This window comes from Euprymna scolopes, chromosome 1 (assembly GCF_053919585.1).
Source record: "Euprymna scolopes isolate OS-2025 chromosome 1, ASM5391958v1, whole genome shotgun sequence".
NCBI lineage: Eukaryota > Metazoa > Mollusca > Cephalopoda > Sepiida > Sepiolidae > Euprymna > Euprymna scolopes.
In genome coordinates this window covers 176,516,030-176,543,222 of record NC_136482.1, presented here as the reverse complement: position 1 = coordinate 176,543,222, position 27,193 = coordinate 176,516,030, and the positions used below count along the sequence as shown (strand labels likewise).

The following is a 27,193-nucleotide window of genomic DNA, read 5'->3' as shown; positions in this document are numbered from 1 at the left end:
TTATTTTGTGCTTTCATCTAAATAATATGATAATAATAATATAAATGTTAAATAAAAGTAGGCTAGTGTGGCCTATTAGATAGCAGTTGTTACTGTCTGCCTGTAATGTATAATGGAAATAAAAGAACAAACTACAAATTAACTATAACCCAGTGCATTCATTCCAGAGGGAACATTGTGTTCTGAGGAAAAGGAACAACCAAAAAACACTGTGGCAGACCTGAATAATGATTCTCATAGTCTTTAAAACTTTCCTTTTAACTTTAATGGTAAAAAAAAAGTCTATTGCAAGGGCTGTGTAATTCTTTTGTTTCGACAAAGATGTTGATAATGATGATGACCCCATATTTTAATGTTAGTAAGCATTCAATACCAGAATATGAGAATTTTCAGAGTTCAGCCAATCAGAATGGACGGACTTCGGCGAACGAGCCTTTATTATTTATGAATTGGAAATTGGAAAAATTATGTTAGGTCTATGTATGTATGAGCCAGTTACAGTCGTTGTAATCACAGAATCTGTGGAATGTGTAGAATTCGTCCCGATGACAACTGGTAGCAGTGGTAGAGAGAAAAATAGGGACTCCTTCCTCTAAAGAAATTTCAATTGTGAGGATGTTGCTCGTAGGATGCAATGTAGTATTTTATTATCATGACTGAATGTGTCTAAAATGGTGTTCTATTAGCCTTGATGTATTGAATTTGTATGTAGCATCGGTTGTTGGAAACCTATGATACTTTGGTCCAGAGGGGAATTTCTGCAGTCATTTTATTATATATGGAGGTATTTTCTTTAACAACAAAAAAAAAAAGAATGTTTCCATGTTTCAATTAATTTTTCATTGAATTAGCTTAGTAATAACAGAAATTTTATTTTTCATTGAAAAAATTTGCAAACAAAAATCAATTTTCAATTGACAGCTTTTGGTATCTTACATAAATTGCTCGGAAAATTCTGTTGATAGCACGGCCCTTATTCTCCAGGAGTACCCATTTTTCTCCAGTTCTCCACTCTGATTTACATAAATGTTTGTTGGTTTATGATAATCAAAATGTACATCTTATTTTATTGTTTTCATTTTACCATCGTTTCAAAACAATTTTGTTTTTCAGCACTTGCTACTAATATGTGCTTTAATGTATTCGATGGTGTATTCAACTCACGAGTAGATCTTATTGATGCACCAGCATGCTCTTTGGCTCGTGGAGCTTCTGTTTTGGGACTAGGTAAGGAATTATCTCAATTCACTTTTTAATTAAAGCATGTCTCTTTTTGTCTCAAATATTTTTTTATTTCTTGTGTTTGCTTTATTGTTTTTGTAGAACTTTTTCTTTTTTCAAATCTTTTTCTTTCTTTTTCTTTAATAAAAATGAACAAAAACTGTCTTTTCTTTTTGTAGGTGTCTGTTTTGATTCTAAAAACAACCTTATTTGGTCATGTGGTAATGACTTGGTTGATCAGTTTCACAACCCTGCACATAAATCCTCTCATATTATAAGTCAACAACTTGGTTTTCCTTTCATTAGACCAGTTCCATTACCATCAGGTAGGTTTCTCATTTTTTTGTCTTAAACAGTTGATGCATTTTTTATTTATTTTTTAATCAAATTTTTTTTTTTTTAAGTCACCATTAGAAAAGTAAACACTTGCTTTTTTTTTTTTTTTTTTTTTTTTTGAGGAGTTTCTTGTCAAAAATAAAATAATTGTTAGTCGAGTAGAAACCACCCACAGAGATTACCCTTATCTAAAGGTTAGTTGCAGACAGGAATACCCCATCACTAAATAAGTGCCCTAGAGGTGTGGCTATATTGACAGCAGAGGTGAAATCTGAAAATATGTGTCACAAACTGTTATATAATATCAGTTCAAAATTGAGATCATCGGTCGACTAACGATTGGGTCCAATAATAGAACTCTGTCAAATTCTTGTGCATGCATTCTCCTTCCTAACTTGTTCACTAAAAATATAAAGATAATCATCATATTTTCATACATTAGTGTTATCATCATTCTTTTAAACACAGCAAAAATACACTTCGATAGTTTACTAAACATGAACTTGATTTTATTAGCTACCTGTAATATTATCTGGCATTTCCTGGGGTGGAGGATAACCCCATTTGCAACAGTATAGTAAGAATTAAGGAGTAACTTCTATGGGTAAATTTATTTTCCAAATGCGAGTTTCGTCCCCTTTTCACTGTTTAAACATAGTTCATTAACCTCTGTTTATGTTTCGAATTTCATCCAAATTTGTCTAGTAACTTTTGAATCCATTTTGTTGAATTCCATGTGAATTCTAAAGACACTCTGATGTTTGCTGAATGAAGATCTTCTCAAGGGAGACAATTTACTAACTTTTTATTAGCTAAATTCTTAAATTGGTTATCTATCAACATTTACGTATGTTAATTTGTTTTTTTTTGTGCCAAGCATGTGTGGAAGCACACACGCACATGTATGAGTCGGGCCTACCTGCGGTGAAAAGCGAACCTGGGACCTTTTGATTACAAATCAAATCTACTAATGAACTCCACCCATCTTATGCGAAAGTGACGATTTAGTTTCGCCCAACAGCTATAAAAAACAAGCTGATAAGTGATTTGGTGGTTAAAATACACGGCTTTGATAACGCGTTTCGAATTTTGTATCATGGCGTGTCGATTCAGCAAGATTGTTCAGTGCTGCTTTGAAACGTGTGTGTCAATTGAACGATATTGTTCGTGGTGTGTTGATTCAGCGGTAGTGTTCGGAATTGCGTGGATGAATTTGTTAAGGATAGTACCGTCACTTGTGAAAACAAACAAATATCTATATATATATATATATATTTTTTTTTTTCTGGCACTCTCTCTTCCTCATGCAGTGATATTTTTTTAATATAAAACTGGTAACCAAAACTATGATCAACTCAAATAGATTTAATTGGTGTTAAAATATTTTTTAAAACATTTAATTCACCACAGTAGTTTTTTCTTTTCTAGAATTCCTTAATAATAAAAATCAAAAGTAAAGAAAAATGTGTATGATGTACATACCCCTGATGAAGCAAAAACATCATATTCTAAAAATCATGTAAAATGATCAAATAGCTTTATTTTTAAATAAGAAAGCCAAATTTCATGAATAATAGATGAGTGGCTGTCTCGTCTGCCATTTAGAAAATGATCTAAAAAAAAAATGTGGGGAGATAATCCAGTAATGATTCAACTTGTGATATTTATGTTGTAATGCATACAAATTATCATTAATTGCTTAAAAGTGATTTTCTTATTTAAAAATGAAACTACTTGATCGATTTACATAACTTTTGGAATATGATATTTTCATTTCATTATGGGTACGTACATCGTAAAGATTTTTCTTCTTGTTTTTTGTAATCTACGGTGAATTTTGGAAAAGAACTGCTTTTTTTGTCTAAACTATGTAAAAAATATAATCAGCTGTTGCATTCCAATTTTTTAATTAATAAGGAAAAAATGTCTTGAGTAGAAATTCTTTTTATTTTAAAATAAAATATCTAGACTAATTTTTATATATAATTTTATTATGTAAATTTCTTCAATGGCAGGTCATGTTTGATAATATGGTAAGACTTTATGACTGCATGAGTTTAATGCTATTTTTTTTTCTTGCTAAGAAAACAAAAATTTCAAATCATGTTATGCCTAAGATATTACTTTGATGTTAAACATTTACAAATGGCATATTTGTACATTTTATAATATTTTGTATAAAATTTTTTTCCATGTCAAATTTTTTCTTAAGCAAAAATCTCTATTCTTCAAAAAAAAAATGTCTGTTAAAAATTGCCATCAAAATTTGCAAATGCCTTAAGAGTCTGATGAATACAATTCTGCAAGTGATTACTTCTCAATAAATAGCAGATTGTAACCGATAACTTCTGCTTTGCTACGCTGAAAGGTTGCTTGGTTATAGAATCTCATGATTTTTATTTTAAGCTTTTATCGCTGTTTGCTTTTGTGCAGAATATCTTTCAACAAGCATTCAATTTTCAAAAATTCTAGCATTTGTTATAATAATAATAAAAGGTAAAAAAATAACTTCTGTTCAGTTAACTATATGCAGTTGTTTCAGCCTTAAATGACCCCAAAAATGTTGATGTGGCAGGTTATAAACAAACAAAAGCAAGACTTAATTTATATTATGTTGTGAAAATTTAATACAAAAACTTTCGTTTCTAAAGTTGATAAGTTCATAATGTTGTCTAATAAATTAATTTCAGTAGAACATCCAATCAAATGCCTGCATTCGTTTCATAGACAAAGTACATTTTCTTGAAAAATGAAATCTGGATCATTTGGTTAATTTGGACTACTGTTCTCATCTTCGATGTTGTTCTGACAATGTTTCAGTCAATTTTTTCTAGAAGTGTCTTGTCAAACTTGGGGAATCAGTTAAAGGTTCAATCCTCACTCCAGGCGATATTAAGAATAAAATAAAAATTACTTAAAGTTTCTACCTGACCATGGTTAAGGGAATAAGAACAATCTACTCCCTCAGATTAAATATAAGGTTCAGTTAGAACTTTTGTGTACATTCCAGAGTTTTGCAAGATTCAGCGGAAGAAGGTTAACACTTACATTGATCAAAACACAAAAATAACATCCAATAATCCACATGATACAAATGATCAATTCTATCTTAAAAATTCTAAGATATAAAATGAAAACTCTTCTGTGTGTCTTCTGTTCGGCATCTTAAATTATTACACCTTTTGAAACATTAACAGAAAAAAAGCATTTAAAATTTTTGATATGTAGACACAGCAAATTAGAAAAGAAAGTGGATTCTGAGTTGGAGTTTTATGTAAAAACTGAAAGAAATTGTTATTCCACATAAAAATTATAAAGATAAGTGTTTGTAAGGAAAGGTTGTTTCATTCCAAAAAATGTTTTTTGTTTAGAATGATGAAATTCATCTTTTGAACATTTCCATGTCTAACCATGAACAATGGTTCAATGCATATGGTAACTTACAGAGTTTACACTTCCAAGAATTTGTTATTAACTGATGCTTGGCAATCCATTGAAGTATTTCAAAATTTTCAGCTAGCTTCATAACAAGTTGGAATATTGTTATTTCTTTAGTCCGCATGAATTCATTGTCATAAACATCATTTACAAAACTTGTCAGACATATTCTAAGAGCTCGGCAGCCATTTTCTTTTTAGGCTGCTGTCTCCACATTACCAAATTTTATTTTATAAAACAATATAAAATACAATTATATAAACATATTTTGTCTTAAAGGTAAGGAAAGATTTAATAAGAAAATATCTAGCATTTAAATTTTTCTAATGAAAAACAAAGTTGTTTTTTTTTTTTTTTTTTTTTGATAGTTTAGTAACAACTTTGACTATTTTAAAAATTAAACCTACGATCCAGACTAACAATAGACTAACCTAAAAATTGAATGAATTTTATTCATAAAATACAATCCACAATCCATAAGATGATTGTGAATATCATTCCCTAGTAAACTAAAGCGTCAACAAGATCTATTGAATTTCTGGATTTTTGAGATGAGTATTGATAATTTGGATTATTCAGATTACTGCTCTCATCTTTAGTGTCATATGCACAATGTTACAGTCAATGTAACTTCTGTTTGACCTTCTTCAAGTGTATCTTGTTGAACTCTGGAATATTGCTATCATATTAAGAAGTCTTCATGGCAATTGAATGGAACCCTTTATTTAATCCACAGACGTAGCATGCTCTCGCTCCGGCAGCCATGATTAGGTAGAAGTCCTAAATAATTTGCAATTGTATTTTAAGTGTTGCCTGTATTGAGGATTGAACCTTCAACCTTAAAAAAATGTGTAACTTATAAAAGAATTTTAACAAGTACTTTATCCACTATGCCATGGATCCTTGCACAAGGACTGAAGTTGCTTGGTTGTTAGTCAATCCAAGTTATGACAAAGGCCACTGCTATAACAGATTAATGTTTATCAGGGTAAATTTATTAGCTTCTGTCTTGTTGGCACTGAAAAGAGGAGAACCAAAGACAATTATAGAAGTGATAGTGGAGGCTTATATACCATTACTTCTACTACTGCATGGTTTGATGTCTTCTGTTCTTAACTGCTGGGGTTGGATGCCTTCTTAAGTTACTATTGGTGTTGATGGTTGATCTCTGGAAAGAGTTTTGGAAGAGCTTCACCAGCAGTACTGACTGGTTATGAAACGTTTCAATGTAACAATGATTTTTAAGTTGCAATTGTATTGTATTTACTTGAGCCTTCCATTGTCTCATATTGTCTCGTATTCAAAAGACTCATCTGAGTTCTTGAAATCAAAGCAAATTGTTATCTTGTCCTCCTCAAGGGGTAGGGGTGAAGATGTTTTCTTGATTCTTATCGGGTACTAGTATATTCTTAAAGAAGAAAAAATGAATTTAGTATTTAACTATATTCATGCAACTAATGAAGTTCCAATTTTAGGAGTTCTATTTGAACTAGGAGGAATAAGGGATCTTCTGAGTACACCTATTTCTGCAGGCCTTAAATGACATTCTAGCTTTGCTAACATTTCAGCAACAACTAAATTTAATTTTGAATTACATCATGTATGTAAACAAAACCAATTGGCTATCTACTTTTCATAATATTGGGGAAACCAATGCCAACAATAGAATCTTTGGATTCATACGATGTGATGAATATATCTAACTCTCTAACTAAGATTATACTCCCATTAACCATCCATACATTTTCAAATCAAATGTACATTTGACATACCAATTTTGCTGGAATTATGCTGATTCTGTTACTTAATATTACTGTCTTCTAACCATTCACATTTCTATAATCTTGCCAAGATACTTTCCAGAAAATTTAATTATTCAAATAACAATTTAAATGTTTTTTGAATCACTAAAAATCAAAAATGGTGAAGTAAACAATCATGCAGTTCATTTTTACAATTTTTTAACTTCCATAAATATTTACTTCGAACCCTATAATACCATACATACCTTGGAAGTACACAAAGAGACAATTTTAATAAGATAGACATAAAGGAATTTAAATCTGTATATAAGTATATACATGCTTTCTAAAAATGGCTCAAAATAAAAAAAAAATTCTTATGGGATTATTTTGGAGGACTGAAAAATCGATGTGTATTTAAGAATAATATTTTAGTTTTCTAAAACCATTAGTGGGTTTGAAAACAAAGATTTTAGCTTGAATTAAACCAAGAATTTCAAGCGTTGAAAAATTTTCCAAAAATTTGCTACTGTATATGCGAATAATTATGTGTCGAAGTTGATATTGTTTGTATTTTAAATACATAGAAGTGAAAGAAATTAGATTTGTAGAATAAAAACTAAGAAATCCAGAATATAAAATCTGTTTACATTTCATGTTAAACTCTACAATGCATATTTTCTGTTATCAAAAGAAATCTCTCAATTCTTCTAAAAGTAAGGGAGACAACTCTCTTAATGATGTTCTCCATTGGAATCCAACAGATATTATTCCTTATGGGTTAAACAAAGACTATTATTTGCAAACATATCTGAAATATGTTTTATTTAAGTTGGTCTCCAAGTATAAAAACACCTTGCTCTCTAGCAGAAGCCCTGGTTGGCAGCCAATGAGGACAGAGTATTGCATATGCTATCACACATTATGTGTATAAAATTAGGTATAAAAAAAAGTGAAATTGGTGTCAATGCAGACATTGCAGCTCAATTTATCAAAACCAAGAAACTAATTAAGCGTTTCATTTTTCAGCCTTATATCGGTTAAAAGTTTTGTCCTAATACTTCATAAAATCATTCAAAACATTGACCAGATTATAGCCATTCATAGGAACGAGCCAGTGCATTTTCCTAGCTATCATCTGTCTATTACCCTACTAATGAGGATGACAAACAAACAAAAAAAATTGCCTTTGTGTGGAGACAAGTAAATAGGGACTTATTGAAATAAACCTATTATTTTTTGAGTGTCAATGATTAAAATTTTAAACTTAAATTTTAAGTGGAAAATAAGCCACAAAAAGTACTGGTTAATATTTCTTGACTATTGGAGTATTCCTGCTAAAAGTTGTTCTTGCATTTCGGAATGTTTGAGATGAGGATTGATTATTTGTATTCTTCAAAATACTATTCATATCTTGATTGCTATTTTCACAACATTCTGGTCAATGTCACCTCCAGTCTTCTTCAGGTGTATCCTATTGAACTCAGGAATCTGCCTGGTGCTACCAGATCAGGCTGTCTGAAGATATTGGCTTCCTAAAACGAAATGCATCTAACATTGATGCTTTTTGTTTTTCTACTTTTTACAAAACTTTGTTCTGCAAAACCAAAAACAGCAACAACCCACCTTTTCCCCATCTTTCCTTCTTCCCATTTCCTCTTTCTCTTTCTACCTCGCCCACTTCCGGATTAGTTTCTTAACTTAAAATGTACAAAACATTGATACTTTAATCCTTTTCCCTCTCCCATTGCAAAACTCATTCATGTTCTGTAGGGCAGGAAACAAAAATGATAAAATCCACTATAAAACAACCAAATCAAACACTACAAACTAGCAATTAAAGATAAAAACCTTCTACAAAATAACTGGATGAAACATGAATACTATTTCCAAAATAACTGGATTTGGCGTTAAATAACCTGAAAAGGGTTTATATGCCATAAAACAAAACAACCAAACCAGGAATTGGCACAGAATTTTGAATGGAACCCTTTATTTAATTCATGGGGGTAGCATGCTCTCATTTCTTGTGCAAGAGCCTGTGACGTAGTGGATAAAATATTTGTTAAATTCAGTTTTGAAGTTACTTTTCTGAAGATTAAAGATTCAATCCTCAAAGCGGGTGACACGTAAAATACAATTGCAAATTAATTGAGGCTTTTACCTAGTCATGGCTGACAGAACGAAAGCATTCTACCCTGTGGATTAAATAAAGTGTTCTATTCGAAATTTTGTGCAGATTCCTGAATTTGGCAAGATACATCTGAAGCAAGTCGGAGGTTACATTGACTGAAACGTTGGGAAAATAATGCTCAAGATGAGAACAGTAGTTTAAAGAATCCAAATACAGTGTAACCCAGATTTAAGAGACTTCCTATTTGGACCCTACTGCTCTTTTATCTGGGTTACACTACACATTAACATGGGCTTTCATTTGGGACCAGAGAAAATCTGTAGCAGCCGAAACTTGCTACAATCACAGGCAGAAGCTAATTCTCGCGGCTCGAGATTTGAAATCCATTTTCTCCCTGGCTTGTCCAATCACAAGCCAGCTCTCAATCACATGACCGAGTACATAAAAGGCGAAATCTGAAACTCTTTTCTTTCTTCCTGGCTTCAGCTGGCAGCAGACATTAGCCTGGGGCTTTGGCCCCAGGCCTAACGTGAGTACAACAAGCTAACATGGCTCTCTTCAAACTAACATTTGTTTCCACGTGCAGTACCTAAACAAACTTTCTTTATCATGCTGCAGAACTGCTCTCATCGATACACCGACCGACACACAAACACACACACCAACTACAACACCTAAATACACTGAAGACCTTGCTCTTTCTTTCTCCTTTAACCAGCCTCCTTCGTCCCGATGACTGCTGGCTGCAGACACATGTGGACTGAGCTGTTTTCTCTTCAACAAGCCGGCAATATATTAAATCTATCTTTACACAAGAACACTTCCACCTACTAACCCGTTTCTCTTGTACACGCTACTAATGAGGATGACAAATAAAGTTTTTTTTTTTTTTTTTTTTAAATATTGAATGAAACTCCATTCCGGTTTGTCTTCATTATTAACTAAAAATCTCTCTTCTATCAGATTTTCTTATAATCGGGTCTCTTATATCCGGGTTACACTGTAATATGAAAAGTTGTCATATTTTTTTTTTTTTAAAAAGACACTTTTTCATAGTGATTTTATTAAAAAAGAAGCACTAGAAAAAAAAAAAATTATGAAGTTGTTTATTTATAACTGTGTACATTGACTTGTTTAAACTCTGTATTGATGAGTTGCGTGTTATCTTTTGTTTCAGGTAATAACTTACCAGTGTCTGAAGTTGTAAATCATTTATTGCAACACGTGTGTAGCATGTGCATTCATCAAATCAACAGTTATCAATACACACTCTCTTCTCTCACGCCACCTACATCCGTTTTAAACCTGCCTATAGAAACCAAACCTTTGGATTTAATCCATCTGCAGCGAATCTGTGATATTCTTCAAAGGGCAATCAGTAATCATTGTGACCATATCATTATCTGTTGTCTGGTTGTTCTACAGGTATGTTGCAATTTGGTTATAGTCAGCTAACGTATTTCCTATCTTCCAGTGTAACACTACCGGAAGCAGTGACAAGGCAAATCAGTTCCTTTGCTTTTTTTTTTTCTCTCACACCTATATCTCCCCTGTGAATGTACTCTTTTTAAATTACATTTTTCTGTTGTTTTTTTTTTTTTTTTGTTTATTACATTTTTCCAATATTTTTAGACTTTTATAAATATTTATATATATTACGTAAATTCAAATAAAAATCTTTTATTTTTAAAATTTAAAAATCTTTCATTTTTATAATTTCATAAACATATATTTTTTATAAGATTTCAAATAAAATATAATCATTTATTTTTCTAATTTTGTTATTAAAAGTGCAAATAAGAGTTAATTGTGTTATTTTTATCTGTATAATTTTGTTAATTTTTCTTGTATACTTTTCAATAATGTCCTATTCTATTTTATTTCGATAAATCTCTTCACAATAGAAATACTGAAGAATAATAAAAGTGAAGGAACTGATTTGCCTTGTCACTACTTCTGGTAGCGCTACACCAGAAGTTAGGAAGTACGTTAGCTTACTATTACTCGAAATTTCATTAATTAATGCTCTTTCTATTGGATTGTATTTTACTTTATTTACTACTGACTTTTAATCTAATGTAGATTTTGTGTCTGTATATTTGTAACTAAAGAAAGATGGTTTTAAATGATGCCAGTCTGGTAATGGTGTGAAGAAGCATAGAAATAAGTGGCCACGTTTGGCATGTGTCTGCTGTAGGGAAGCAGTAGCACATGAACCTGGAATCCTTAAGCTACAAGATAAAAAACTTTTTTTACTCAACAGACATCTTTTAGTTTTTGGATGCTATCTCATTAACATGTAATTTTGTTGTTAGAGAAGAAAAAAAGGGCTGTTACTGTTTATGTAAAGAGCAAACGTCTTCATTGTGGAAAAAAAAGAAAGCAAAATAATCCTGCTCGACTTGAATTTGCGTAACTGAAATAGAAATTAATTTCCTAAATACATCTTTCAGTCACATAAATTATAAATAATCGTTCAAGCTATTTTGGCGGTTGTTATGACGAAGGTATGAATAAACAGTGATATGGTAAAGCCACTTACTGGTGATGGAGACGTGGTCGTGTGGCTGAACAAATTGAGGCTGGTAGCAAAACTATAGAAGTTGAATGATGTGGTGAGCCTGCTTTCATTGTATCTGATGGGTTCCAAGCTCATGTGCCACTGCTTCCCTACAGCAGACACATGCCAACCGTGACCGCTTATTTTTATGCCTCTCCACAGTTACCACAACATATACTTAACTACACAACCACATAAATATAATCACATTTTACATGCAAATGATATTCTGCGCTTTAGTTACATACACACTCTTTATTATCTATATGCTAATACATTTGCACTTTTCTTTTTTCTTTCTTTTTTTTACTTGGGAGTCACCACTTATTAATACCTGAAGGCCACACTATAGTGTAAATTGGGTAGAATTTGATTATTTCTGAAGATGGCTCAACAAGAACTTGTTTACTTTGGATTTGAAGGCTACCATGTTGTATTCAACTGGGAAGCAGGTCAGTGGGACAGTGTTCCACAGGTGGGCAGTTCTGAGAAAGAAGATTTGTTCATGGAATTTGCGTTTAGATTTAGACACAGAGAGTGAGGTCAATCAAATATAGTGACTGTAGTTAGTCGAATATATTTTTGTGAAAGTTTGGCGGGGGGGGGGGGCATAAATTGGAGTTCAGTTGAGCACTTTTCATGTACATGTTATAATCTGATTGCCAAAGATAAAATGTAAAAAGTAATTGCTGATTATTTGATGTTGTTAAATCCCAAAAGTTAAGATTTGTATCCATTTCAAAATGAATGAATTCCAAATTGAATCCAAATGTCATAATAGAATCCTATCGCTATCAATTTCAAAACAATGTTCTTTGTAATTACTTAAAGAATATTTAGTTAAGAAGTATTGAGTGAAAGAGAACAATGTTATAGAATATTACTAAAAATATTTTCATTTTTAAGTGTACCATGAGTTAGCTCAAAAATTCTTTATGGACACATGTTAGTGGATAATATTTGAGAAAAGGGGTCCTTATTTCTTTAAGAAATACTCATTACTATTTAAGGATATATTTGAACTAAAAAGAAATGTATTTGTTTTGTTTTTGTAGTAATTTATTATGTCATAAACACTACTTTGATTTGGTAATGTGTACACAGCATCCAAAAAAAAGAAAATGGCTGCTGAGTTTGAATTTTATGTAACAACTGAAAGAAATCCTTATTTCACAGATAAATTATAATTGTTCATAAGAAAAGCTTGCTTAACTCCAAAAACAAAATTTTTTTTTCTATTGAACAACAAAATCCATCGTAACATTTTCATTTCCAACCATCAATTGACTGCAAATAATGGTTCAATGTGCATAGTAAATTGCAGATTTCACACTTCCAAGAAATTGTCAGACAGCTTCATGACTAGTCGAAATATTGTGATTTCTTCAGTCCGTATTAAATCATTGTCATAACCATCATTGACAAGACTTATTGGATGCATTCTAACAACTTAACAGCTATTTTCTTTCTTGGCCACTGTGTCTACACATTACCCTTTTATTTTATTAATTATTCTTTTAATATTTTACTGTTTTTTAATGTTTTAAAAACGATTATAATTTCTCATTATTTTGATTTGACATTTTAATGATATTTAAGAATTTATAATTAATTATTAAGCATTTAGATTCAATCAAGTGTTTATTTATAACAAAAAGAAAACTTTCTTTGAAAATAAATAAAACAAAAAACAAAAAAAATGGGGGTAAATCACTTTTTAAAGATTGTTTTCAATAATTGTAGTGAATCTAATTGAATCTTACTTAATATTATTTTCGTGAATATTATATATATATCTATATCTATCAATATCATAAGTTTAGTGAATCTTATATATATATATATATATATATATGTATGTATGTTTTACTCATGTTAACATTTGTTTTCCTCCATCAGCAAATTTTCAAAATAACTGACATCAAAATGGAAGAGGAATATGAAAAAAAATTAATTCAAGAAATTTGGTAAGTTTTCCTTAGAGAAGTTATTATATTTCTAATACAGTAGTGATGTTGTTCGTATCTTCTGTAATCTATAATATAAATCTTACCTGTCTGTTTAAATGTATGTATGTATGCCTAAAACTTTCGACAAAGGTGACAGATTTTCACTAGATCGTTATTGTTTTGACGCTCGACCCTTCTGACAATAAATATTGAAAAATTGACCTAAAACATTAATTCCTTCACCCTCAACTGGGCACTTTTCTACAGTGGCAGGTCACTTTTTTCGCCGATATTTTTGAAAGTCATTCCCTCTTTTCGATTGTCTAGCCTTAATTTAAATCTATGTCACTTCTGGCTTGGCAATGGGCGCAAAAGCAAAGACATCACTTTTCTTTTTTTTTTTGCAAATTCTTTTCCTCCTTCATGGTACAGGTTCGACCCTGCCTACTTACTACCACTTTTTTTTGTTCAACACACTTCCAGGTATATGTTGTTTAAACAGTTACATTAAACTTAGCTTAAATTTGCAGTTTTTGAAAAAAATTACAAGTGCGGACTTTTTTTGCCAACACTGTACATATATATATATATATATATAGTTATCCACAGATGTTTCATCGTTTCTACAACTAATCAGTGTGGCTAAACCTAATGAGATTTGGGACCTCAGTGATTGCATCCAGTGCTCTCCCATTGAGCCACAAGCCCTGTCAGTAGTAGTGGGAGAAACAATGTGTTTTGATTATAACATTTTATTGAAAAGAAAATTGATTATAACATATTTTTACCTGTGATAACCTCAATGTCATATGATGTCTTTTCTACAAAATAATTTGGATATGAAAATGCTCAATTTTAACTCCTTTTTTTTTAAACATCCTTTGAAACTGTTGGTGATTTTTTGCTTCTTATGCTTATCTATTGGATATAAATTATTCATTGCTTGATGTTAGATATTTTTATATATTTTTCTTGCCGAAAGGAATCTTTATCTTTATAACAGCATAAGCCAATATTGAAGACTCTCATTCTATGTTTTGTCTCGATGCCAGTTGACTTAATAATAAAGAATATGTTGAAAATTGCATAAAAACAATGCTTATGCGAATTTTAATTTCTGAAACTTTATTTAAATGCAATTTTACATTGATATATATACTTATGTAAGCTGTGTTTCCTCTCTTTGTAAGTTGAATAAAATTTGTATAAATAGCTCCAAACGTGATTTTTCTAACAAGTTTTGAATAAATTATATAATTTTGTTTCTATAATTTATACACCTTTATAATATATGAATATTATCTTAAAATTAGAACCTATCAAGATATACCAGTTAGAGCGATTAAAAAAAAAAAAAAATCCAAAATTTGTTTTGTTTTATATTTTCAAATTTGTTACTGAGGGATGCATTTTTTACTAATGTTTATGCTTTGATGAAAAGAACCTTTGAAAATCCAAGATTTTTCTTTATTTAAATTCCTTGTTTTAATTTTTGATGGATCAATAAATATCGTAATTTGTTCAATTTTTATTTTCATTGATTTTTCTTATATATGTGTGTGTCCGTGCATTTTATTAATACAAGTTCCTTGTAAATGTGCTCATAGATATGTTATAGATCAGATTAAAGCAATGATTTATTATTTAATTATTTAACAAAAGAACTTTACATTCAAACTAGAAAACATACCTCCTAGTACTCATCTGGGCAGATTCAGCCTAGGCAGACATTGGTTTCTGTATGTTTTTCTGTACAGTGTCAACATGTGTTTTATTGATGCAAGTAATTTGTACATGTGTTCACAGGCATGTTGCAGATCAGATAAATACAATTATTCCTGATTTAACAATAACTTCATATTATTTGAATTCTACAGACTATTAATCTTGTGTGCCATTTTCACATTTCAGTTGGAATGTTTCTGCCAAACTCTGGAATCTAGAAGGAACTTAGAACAGAACCCTTTATTTTCTTTTATGGAAATAGTATGCTTTTGTTTTGTCAGCCAGTGGTTAGAGTACTTGAAAATATTCAATTGTAAAGTGATCTTCTTTTGAAGGTTGAAAATTCAATTCTCACTGTGGGTGACAGAAAATACAATTGCAAATTACTTAAGACCTCTATCCACTCATGGCTGACAGGACAAGAGCATGCTATCCTCATGAAGTAAATAAAGAGTTTCGTTCAAAAGTTTTTGAGTTCAACAGAAACACTCCAAAGTTTTGACAATATACATGTGATGAAGATCTGAGGTTATATCAACCGCAATGTGAAAATAACACTCAAGATGAGAACAGTAGTCCGAAGAATCCAAATAATATGAATAATCAATCCTCATCTCAAAAATTCAGAAATGTAAAAGAACTTCACATTTATCCTTTGTTTCATTATTATTAAGCTCTACTATGAATTGATCATGATCTAATGAACCATACATTAAATAGAAAATGAGTTTTGCTAACAAAGTCATATTTGAAGATAACTTGCCGAATTGCAAGTATTTTGTGAAATGATTATCTTTTTTATCAATTACAGTTTTTAACCATTCTTTCATTTCAGTTATTTAATCTGGCAACTCATCTCATCCTATGTCAAAGAAATGGCTGCTGATAATTTGATGAAGAAAACAATTGAAAATGAAGCATGTTTGGTAATCAGCACAGGTTGGACGAAAATGTATCCAACAATAAATGATCGCAACTCTTTGCTGATCAATCTACTGACAGAAGGTAAGCATTTAGTATATATGTAGAGTATGAACAGTGCTGAAATAATAATGTTATTATTTAGAAACCAATTCTTAGAATGTAGGTTTTTTTTCTTGTTTTTTTTGTTTTTTTACTATTCTGTACTTTCATCTAATAATAAACAAAAGCATTCAGTATTTATGGACCGTGCTAAAATAATAATGTTATTATTTAGAAATTCATTCTTAACATGAAGAGGTGGATCTTTCTTTTTTTTTACTATTCTGTACTTTCATCTAACAATTTAATAAACAAAAGTATTCGATACTTATGGACCATGCTAAAATAATGTTATTATTTAGAAACTCATTCTTAACATGAAGAGGAAGTGGGGAGGGGGGTTGTTTTTATTCTGTACTTTCACCTAACAATTTAATAAACAAAAGATATTAAATTAAACTCGAAAATCCTATCTATAAAATAGCATGATCCATATTTTGCATACGTGCGAAGCATTTTAGTCTGCCGTTTTTCTTCATTGTTTCATTAATGAAAATGGTATTTACAGCATCTCATTCTTGCATATTTGTGATGCTTAAGTGAAGGATACAAAAACAAAACTCAACCTAATTCATCTTATTTTATGGTCATTTGAAAGAACTCTTTGATCAGTTTAAATCAAGTGCAGAATTATGTCTGTATATGAAGATATTAATATTTAAAAAACCTTCTGGTTAATCAGACTATTTTTACATCGCCATTAATTGTTAAAAAAAAAAAGTCTGTGAGATAACTTGTATACACAAGAGGTAGACATATAGCCACACATAGCTGGCTTAGTCGAGTCTTCTTTGAAATCTCGTCAACTAAGAGAAAAATCTGGCGCTTATGTAACATTGAGAGTTTGGGGAATGTGGAGTCAACTTTCAAGTTCATTTTAAATAGAAATTATCATTTGCAGACTACTTTTACAAAATCATTTTGCAAATCAATCTTATGCAAATTTTATGTTTTTGGCATAAAATGACATGTGGTATAATGGATAAAGTGTTTGTTAAATTCATTTGTAAGGTTGATGGTTCAATCCTTAGTGCGTCTGGCACTCAAAATACAATTGCACATTAGGACTTCTTCTATGAGAACATATTGTCTTTGTGCATTAAATAAAGAGTTCTATTCAAAATTCTGTGCAGATTCCTGATTTGAACAGGATTCCTGAGTGTGACAAGATATAATTGAAAGAGGACGGAGGTTACATTGTTAAAATAACTCTTAAATTGAGAACAGTAGCTGGAGAATCCAAATAATACAAATGTTACTGTAGGTAATTTTTGTTTCAGTAAATTTTTGTTTACACTTAAATTTCTCATGAGTTTCTTCAAATTTCAGATCATTAAATGAGTTTCTTTTCAGGAACATGATGTTTCTAAAAAGAAACTGTCATTTAATGATCTGAAATTTGAACTAAGTAAGTACAAAAAAAAAAAAAAAGGAAAATCGTGATCAGTCAAAATGAATTCTAGAAAAAGAAAGATAATGTTCAACAAACAATTATTTTATTGGTATTATTTAGATCCTCTGGATTACTGTTCTCATCGTGAGTATTATTTTCACAAATGTTTCACTTATCAAATTTGAGAATCTTTCTGTTGAACTCTGGGATCTGCACAGAATTTAAAACGGAATGCTTTACCCAATCGATGGAGGTAGTATGCTCTTGTTCTATCAGCCATGACTAGGTAGAAGTCTTAAGCAATTCAGATTCACAATTGTCTTTTGAGTGTCACCTGCACTGACGATCAGAGGTTTCATCGATGAAAACCTTGTGAAAATAACATTCAAGATGAGAACAGTAGTCCGAAGAATCCAAATAATACAAATAATTAATCCTCATCTAAAAAATTCAGAACTATTCACAATTATTTTAATTGCTTAGAAATCATTATTTCTATAAAAATGTTGCCCATTCTGATAATAATGAAATACTTTTGTATTTCAGGAGAATCAACCGGTGTCAATCAGTTGCGGGATCTTATTTTAGTTGATCTCTCTGAGCGAATCAAATCTGATGTCATGCCCAAAAATAATGCAGTTGATCTGAGGTAAGTTCCTTGGATTCAAGAACAAGTTTCAGTTTACATGAGCAAAGTTTCTAATCTTACAAATGGAATTGCTTATTATGAACACATATCCAAGGAAATTGCAAAAACACTAGAGGATGACCTCCAATCTGTAGTGGAATGGGGACAAAAATGGATGGTCACATTCAATGCTGCTCAGACTAAGCTTGTTTCCTTCAATAACTACAAGAAACCTTCTCTACCACCAATAGCAATGGCCAAGAACACATTGCCTGAAAGTACTTCTTTTAAACTCCTCGGCCTAACGTTTACAGGGAATATGAACTGGAATAGATACATTGAGAGCATTGCCAAGGCTGCTGCAAGGAAGGTTGACTCTCTCTCTACCGTGCTAGAAAACTACTTACGCCTGACAGTATCCTGTACTTCTATAAGGCCATCATTCGCCCATGTATGGAGTACTGTTGTCACATCTGGGCTGGTGCATCTGTTGCTTGTTTCTCGCTCCTGGACAGGGTTCAAAAGAGTCGCCAACCTGATAGGTCCTGAACTGTCATCTAGGCTTCAGCCTCTGTCCCATCGACGAGATGTTGCATCCCTCTGCCTGTTCTACAAATACTTTAATGGTGAATGCTCTAACGAACTGCAAACACTTGTACCTCCTCGATGTAACTACCCCCGACAAACCCGACAAGCTAGTAAGTCTCATCCCTTTACAGTAGAGATCCCTAGGTGCAAGAAAGCCTTTTACTCCAATAGTTTCTTCCCCAGAACTGCAGATCTTTGGAACTCCCTTCCGGGATTCTGCTTTCCCAACTGTACTGATATGCAGAAGTTCAAGTTTAATGTGAACAAATATCTTTCTACTCATCTCCCTTCATAATGCCCCTGCAAATTAAGTCCCTGATAGTAGCCCCCTGCTTCAAAGTGGCACTGTGCCTTGTTTGGGGTGAAAATTGAATAAAAAAAAAATATTTGGAATGTAATTATTAGGCAGATAGCACAAAGCAGACATAGCAATTTGAAATATCTAATTCAAATTTAAAACTGAAATTTTATTTACTGAAATTTCTATTAATAAATGTCTATCTGGATGTTGAAACTATTGAGATTATCTAAAAGTTTTGTTGCCGATTGTTATACAATTGGAGCACAAGATGGAGCAAGTGTTAGTGTGATTGCAAGAATTAAGAGCGGAACTTCTGCCATTACTAACCTGCAAAATGTTACCAGTTTTGATCAAGGGAAGAGTCTTTGAGGCATGAGTATGCAGTATGATGTATGAAAATGAAACCTTGTCAGTGACGGTTGAGGTCATGCGTTGCATGGCAATAAATGATATAAGAATGAATGTATAATGTGAGTCTTAAAAAAGGTTTAATTTTGATCATCACAGAAGAAGATTAAATCTGATCAGTATTGGGAGACGTGTACAGTAGAATAGGTCGATGGGTATGGTTGCATTGAAAGAATGAACAAGCGTATTTTGGTTAATAGATGTAGTGTTAGAAATAATGTTAGAAATGTTTGATATAATATTGCGCAGTGAAATAAAACAATTCAAAAAGCTATGTTTGTACATGTCTGATTTTTTATGAATAATTAAGATTTTTTTTTTTTTGTTTTTACAAAGGAGTCACTACTTATCAAGGCCTGGAGGCGGCTCAAGGATAAGGGTTCAATGAATGTGCGGAGGTCACAAGGACAAAAGTATAGTAATTATTAGTGGTGGAAATTGGGTTGAATTTGATTATTTAAAGGGACGGCTCAACAAGAACTTTTTCTCATTGAAAATTGATTAAGAATAAAAAGCTACCTTTGTACATGTCTTATTTTTTATGAATAATTAGGAAATTTTTTTTTATTTTAGTTAATCTTTCAAGAAGTAAAGGTAGTGCTTAAATGATGTCTCTTCATATTACCAACGTTTTAAACAAGAAGAAAATAAATTTGAAAGGAGAGACTAAATGAAATTTTATTGTGCTTTTGTTTGTATATATATATATATATATATATATATATATATATAATCGAGGTAAGACACTGATTAGAAATCAGATGAAAAATCCTGATAGATATTACTTTAAGTAATACTTTCAGGGTGATCCTAGCCAAAAAGGAGAAGCTCAATATTTAAGAGTAGAGCAGTATATAAGTTTAGTGGTTATATTTAAATTCTGAAAAAACAACATATAGACACATATATTCGAATTAAGAATTTATTGTTTGACAAAAGGAATATATAGAAGGAGTTAAGTTGATTTTCTTAATCCATGGATTTTCAATAATGGCTCATATCATCAGAGGAAATGAAATGTGGTTAGCAAAATGTTCAGCTGTTAGTAAACACTTATATATTCCTTTTGTCAAACAATAAATTCTTAATTCAAATATATGTGTCTATATGTTGTTTTTTCAGAATTTAAATATAACCACTAAACTTATAAGCGGAAGTAAGCACTCTCACAACTCCTTATGTTGTTGTATGCATTTAAATATTGGCAGCCATAACATTTTTATTGATGCAGTATTGGAAGTTTTGAAAATTTATTATATGAAAAGGAGTTGTCTGTGTGTATGTGTGTTTATATGTCCAGCTAGAAATATAAAAAAAAAAAACTAAAAAAAAAAAACAAAAAAAACACAGTTTGTATTTTATTGATTGGTATTATTCTGGATGAATAATATCTAAAATTTAAAAATTAATTATCAATTCTTTAGCAGTCAACTGGATCAGGTTTCATCATACGAGATCAATTTTTCAGCCATTCTCAATTTTATGTATTATATAAAGGAGAGGTGAATGACTTACCTTATTATTTTTAATACATTAAAACAAGAGAAAGGAATGAAAGCAGTGGGACCTGAACTAAGACGAATGCGAATGGAAAGGGAAAGAAAGACAGATTGAGGGAGGTAGAGAGATGGAAGTTTTGATATAAAGATTTTACCCACAATTTTTAATCTGTTATATTTTGTTTTATATATAGCCTTGCTAAGTTTTCAAGATTTTTATTTTCTTTTTCTAGCTTATCCGATGATTTAGTTGAACTGATTTTGAAGATAGCGGTTAAAGAATCTGGCATTTTGTTGAGAAAAGCCAAAGAAGTAAACAAAGAAGATTTTGAAAAACTACTTTCATCAATTCCGGTAGAGTATCATCAATTTCTGGTCTTTTCTGTATTGTATTATATCATTATGTATTGTTTTTTCAGAACATAAGTATTCCTTATCAATGTTATTATATAAAAGTGAAATTTAAACATTTTTTATTTCAGTTAGCATCACCGTCGACACGTTACTTAATGGCACTTCAATCTAATTTATTAAGAAAAGCTGTCTTTCATTCAAAGAAATCAGATATTCAGAAAACAGAAGATTCAGACGATGTTCTCCAGGTAAATTATCACTATTACTATTATAATTGTTTTCAATAATTTAAACAAGTTTTTAAATATACATGAGTATTTTTACCGTCTTAGTCTGATGCTGCCATTTCTCTTTGTTGTTGCCGTTTTGTCTAGTGGTTGCTTCATTTTGTTCATCTGCTATGGACTACTCTAGCCATGATCCATCATTAATGTTGCTAGACAAATAAATCTTCTCTTCATACAGACAGAAATATGGAGACGTTCACTGAGAGTTTTTAAGGTTTATTTCTGGAGAGATAGACTAAAGTTTTCTTTACTAATTATTCAGTTGAGTATTCTACTTAACTTGAATAGGTAACATCTAAACAGATCTTGAAGAGGGGGTGTTATTTCACTCTTGGCAATATTCAAAGTTTCCTTACAGCATTTAAGAGTGGTATGATTCGTGTGACTCCATTATTTTTGGTCTTTCTCCCACAGCTGATTCCTTAAACCATAGTTTCTTTCCCAATGATCCTGCTGATGTCATCTCCTCTTGGCTCGTATCTCTATTTTGCTTAATCTGTTGCTTTGTGTTTTCTGTCCTATTTGTCTGCTGAACACGCCAGCATAAACGACCTTTGCTGGAGATAACTGCTGGCTGACCGGTGACACTGAAAGAAGTTTCAACTCTTTCTTTTTCTCACAGTCCAACTTTTTGCTGCTGAAATAAACCTTTTGTTGTTTTTAAAAGAAGTTTTTTTTTTTTTTTCATTTCATTTCATGCTACCTGTTCAACTACTTATTAATTTATAAAGGTGCAACTTGCATCCATAAAAAAACTACATATTTAGCAATGAAAACGTTACATCACACAGTTGATTATTTCCTCTGAACATATCTCTATTTTGCCTAATCTGTTGCTTTGTCATTCGTCTTTGATTCACTTTTATGAATGATTCTGTTTTTCAGATTTGGATCATTTTGATCTGCACTTGATACACTTAGGTCAAACTTTGTACTAGCTCACATACTCACTATTGACATAGGGCCTCTCTTATGTAACACTACTACAATTATTATTATTGTTTTATTATTATTATTTTCTTCTTTTTTTTTTAAATATTTTTTTACTTGCCTCCCCATGAGGGCATAGTTAGACACAAGGTTGGTTTTTAATGTAGGGATAATCCAGCTCCCCAAAAAAGGGGCACCCTGGATAGGAATAAAATAAAAATTGCCTCAATCTAGAAGGATTTGTCCTCCACTGATCGAGATCAGAAAAGGTGAAGTTTATTATCAGAACAGATACTATAAAGCTTGTTTAAACATATTTTCAGTTGTTGAACTGAATTTCTTTACTATTTGCTGTTTAAATTTTCTTGATATAACAAGTATTTTCCACATTAGATATGTTAGTACGAAGTAACTTCTTCCATGAAATGCTCTAATGTGTCATTACTTGAGGGCATTGTTCAAAGTTTTTGATTGGCCTTTTCCTTCAGTTGCTTTTTTGTTTATCCAACCAGAGCTTATATGAAAAGAATGTAGACTTGTACTTGCTTTACCCCAAGGAATGAACTATCATGATGAAAATGGTTTTCATTTTTGAAATGAAGAGAGTATAAAACCCAAGAAATCATTAAAACTGATCATTTTGCTGTTAGTGAAGTCTTTGGTCTAACATTCATCGGCAACAAGAATTACAATAAATGCATAGAAGATACTGCTGATTCTGCAAATTCTGAGCTAGAAAGTTTCTCACATCTGCCAATAACTTATATCTCTGTTAAGCCACCATGGAATATTTGAGATGATGAATGATAATCTGTATTTGATGTTGTCATCTTTGCTGTTATTCTTACAATTCAGCCGATCTAACCTCTGATCTTTTTCAGGTGCATCTTGTTAAACTCTAAAATCTGTAGAGAATTTTGAACTGAACTCTTTAATCTGGTAGGGGGTGAGTAGCTTGCTCTCATCTTGTCAGGAAGGACCTGTGGCGTAATGGATATAAGTGCTAAATATAATCAGTTTAAAGTGACAGTTTTCTGGAGGTTGCTAGTTCAATTCTCAGTGCGGGCGATATTAAGAATACAATTATAGATTGATTTTGACTTCTATCCAGTCATGACTGACCAAACCAGAGTAAGTTATACTCTGTGAATTAAATGAATGGTTTTGTTGGAAATTCTGTATTGATTCCTGAATTTGACAAGATGCCCCTGAAGAACATTCTGAGTTCGGTAAAATGTACTTGAAGGTCAGAGATTTCATTAGCTGAAATAGTGAGAATTAATATCCAAAATGAAACAGTAATTTGAGTAATCTAAATTAGAAATATGTAATCCTTTTTCTTTTAATTAATTATATTGATTTTTTTTGTTTTTACAGAAACTCCAGTTTGATATCCTGAAACTTTCTTCAAAAATTTTCAGTGGCACATATGAGGTAACATTTCATTTTATGTATTTAAAAGATTTTTCATTTCAATACATTTAAAGGATTTTGTTTGTTTGTTTAAAAGAAATGAACATTATTATACTAGCTAAGATACTTGCTATTGCTTAAGAATAAAGTAATAAAGATTTATTCATCATCGTATTTGTGTTATGTACAGCATAATCATGTTGACACACCGGTTCTCATTAGATCACTGAAGTTAAGCAATGTTGAGGCTGGTCAATACCAGATGGGTGACCAATTTGGGAATTCCAGGCAGTGTACGTAAGAGGACATCAAAATCTTAGCGTCATCATCTCCCCTAACAGCAATATACATGTGACTGGGGATCACATTTGAATTGCATATGAACTTCCTCCTTAAAAGAAAGCCAGTTAAACCCACATAGGGTTATTGCCGTTTTCATTTTTTTTTTTCCATATTTATGTTATTTGTTTTACATACTGGCATATGTTGGACAACTTTTAGAAATTGACTTCCAAACTAACTTATTTCTGGCCAGGTCTTTATTTCTCTCAAAACCATCCTTACCTTATCACTTCCTTCCATGTTATCCTTAGCATTCCCCTGTCAACTTGCTCTGCTACCTCAACTGTTCTGCATCTGCTAACCCAAGAAATGATACAATGGACGTGTAATGTAAGTCTTAAAGACACACAGTTCTGTAATCCCCAAAAGAATATTAAATCTGGAGAGTATAGTGATATGTGTGCAGAACAGGATACTTTGTTAGTATGGTTGCATTGAAAGAATGGATGAGGGTTCTTGGATTAGATGTAGAACAGTTGAGATAGCAGGATCACTTCACAAGAGAGATAGTGATAAAAATTTATCTGAGAGATAAAGACGTGGCCAGATTACTTTTTTTTTTTTTTTTTTTTTTAAAGCTATCCAATGCATACCAGCATGTAAAACAGACGTTAAACCGAATATGATGATGATACTTTATAAAAATCTTTTAATTAATGGCGCTATCTATATGTCAGGTTCTGAAATTATTGAGCGATGTATTATATCAATTGTATTTGCTAATGCTGGAACATGTCTGCATATTTCTCCACACATCCTAGACATATAGGTGACTGTCTCAACCACGAATGCATTTCCCTAATTAAGAATAATTTCTGGCATGAGTAGTCTTAAGATCTTTCTTTTCCCGATTTTAATTAAATGACATATTTTCTCTCGAATTTCTCTCCACCACACCTGACTAGCTATATAATTTAATATCTATATAATATTCTGCTTAGTCCTTCTTTATTTAGTCCGTATGCTATGCTTTGAAAAAGGCAAAATACAATTTTTGAAGTCCAAACTGCTTCAAAAAGGACAAATTTGCAAAATTGGACGTTTTAGAAAGGCCAATTTTGCAACTCTGGACAAGAATATGAGATTAACCTCCCTTTCATGTAGCCTCATTTTCAAATATCATAATATGTGATCATTGTTGTGTGAAAAAGGAACTCGTAATTTTGACTTGCAGCGGTTAATCACTGAAGAAATAAGTCAGTGAAACGTAGAAAAGGGAGGACATTCGAAAGAAACCGAGTAAAAAAAACAAAAAAACGTTGCCTGCCAGAAAATGCTGAATGAATAAATTAAACCATATCATGTCTCTTGTATAATCGTGCAGTTTTATCATAAGTCAAATGTGCGCATGTGGGTGTGCAAGTGTGCGTTTTATATAAAGAACAGTTCACACTAAACGGGACAAATAAAAAATGATGAGCGATAGTTCTTTTATGGCTGCTAACTCCAATTCACGTACCTTTTATTTTTTACCCTTAATTTCCTCCATGGTGGCACTCATCCTGAAGACAATGGAAATAAAGCACTTCCATGCAAAGCAGTAACACTAGACAACTTTACATAAATCTTTTTAATTGCTATTCCATGCTCCCACTGTGTGAAGAGTTACAATGCTCAATTTCTCCTTGCTATTTTTTTTTATATCCTGGCTGTAAATGTCCCTGTAACCCCCAGTACACAAGTGATGGCCTCCCACAAAGCAAATCACTTGGTCTACTGGAAAATCTCATGCGATTCTTGTTAGCCTATGTTTTTATTTCTTTGCTTAATAATGCTGATACATTTTGATTAAAGGTCAACTTTTTGTTATTGTAAATATTTTCCATTATTTAATTTTTGTTATTGTAAATATCTTTCACTTACTTTGAAACTTTTTGAATTTTCATTTACAAATGGCTTTCTCCCATTGCAGGCTTCCAATCTGCGACTGTATAACCTATCTGTTAAGACATTCTTCTTGCGTAACTGAAGATAATAATTCTCTTTACTTCTTCATTATTATTTATTTATTCATATATGAAGGTAAAGAGACTTGTTATTTTGTTAATTTAAATAGGTTTGTAATGTGTACACACATAGGCAAATTAGATAGCTACACTAAAGAGTCGCTCTTTCTCTAAATGCTTACAGATACATTAAAAACTATTAGAAAGGTGTTGAATCAATAAAGTGAAGTGAGCAAGAGAAATATATAGATTGTAAATCACAGCTAATTAGAATTAAAACAAATGTTTATGTTTCAAGCACCATTCAATCCCAGAAGTAAGGCATATTTTAGCATGTATTTTGTGTTATTCAAGTATATAGGAAAAAAAGCTTTAAGGAGGAGAAAATGTTCATTAACTCAGCTTTAGCATAATAATAGTAATGACCGCTATTGTTTAACACCATCTTCTCATTAAATATTATTCAAAGTCATACACACACAAAATCTACATTATGTTTTATGGCAAATTATTGATTAGTATATCAATATATTTCTTTTTATTAGACTTTATCATTTATATATATATATATATATATATATATATATATATATATATATATATATATTACAAAGGGGTCACCACTTATCAAGGCCCGGAGGCCACTAAAGGATTAGGGTTAATGAGTGAATAGATTACTTGAGGGGACGGTTCATCTAAAATTTGTTTACATTGGACTTGAAGACTACCAAATTGTAGTCAGCTGGAAAACAGGCAAATGGAAGAGAGTTCCTCAGGCATGCAGTTCTAAGAAAAAAGCTTTGTTCATAAAATCTGTTAAGGTTTAGACCCTGATAAAGAGTGGGGGAAATTATTGAAAGTGGTTTCAACTAGACGGGTGTTTTTCGTGAAAGTTTGGCGAGGGGAGGGACATAAAATGGAGCTCAGATGAGCACTTGCCATAAAAATAATAATAAAATATATATATATATATATA

General features: G+C 31.4%; 1 protein-coding gene across 1 annotated transcript in view; it reads left to right on the top strand.

Moving 5' to 3' along the window:
- Positions 1 to 27,193, top strand: part of LOC145277736 (putative E3 ubiquitin-protein ligase HECTD4) — a 286,999-nt gene that overhangs the window by 75,954 nt on the left and 183,852 nt on the right. Inside the window, exons 8-16 of the mRNA XM_080129447.1 lie at positions 1,114 to 1,227; positions 1,401 to 1,547; positions 10,049 to 10,296; positions 13,331 to 13,398; positions 15,941 to 16,110; positions 18,068 to 18,170; positions 21,179 to 21,299; positions 21,428 to 21,547; positions 23,894 to 23,950. Coding sequence (XP_079985573.1) covers positions 1,114 to 1,227; positions 1,401 to 1,547; positions 10,049 to 10,296; positions 13,331 to 13,398; positions 15,941 to 16,110; positions 18,068 to 18,170; positions 21,179 to 21,299; positions 21,428 to 21,547; positions 23,894 to 23,950 — 1,148 coding nt within the window. The remainder of the gene's footprint in view (positions 1 to 1,113; positions 1,228 to 1,400; positions 1,548 to 10,048; positions 10,297 to 13,330; positions 13,399 to 15,940; positions 16,111 to 18,067; positions 18,171 to 21,178; positions 21,300 to 21,427; positions 21,548 to 23,893; positions 23,951 to 27,193) is intronic.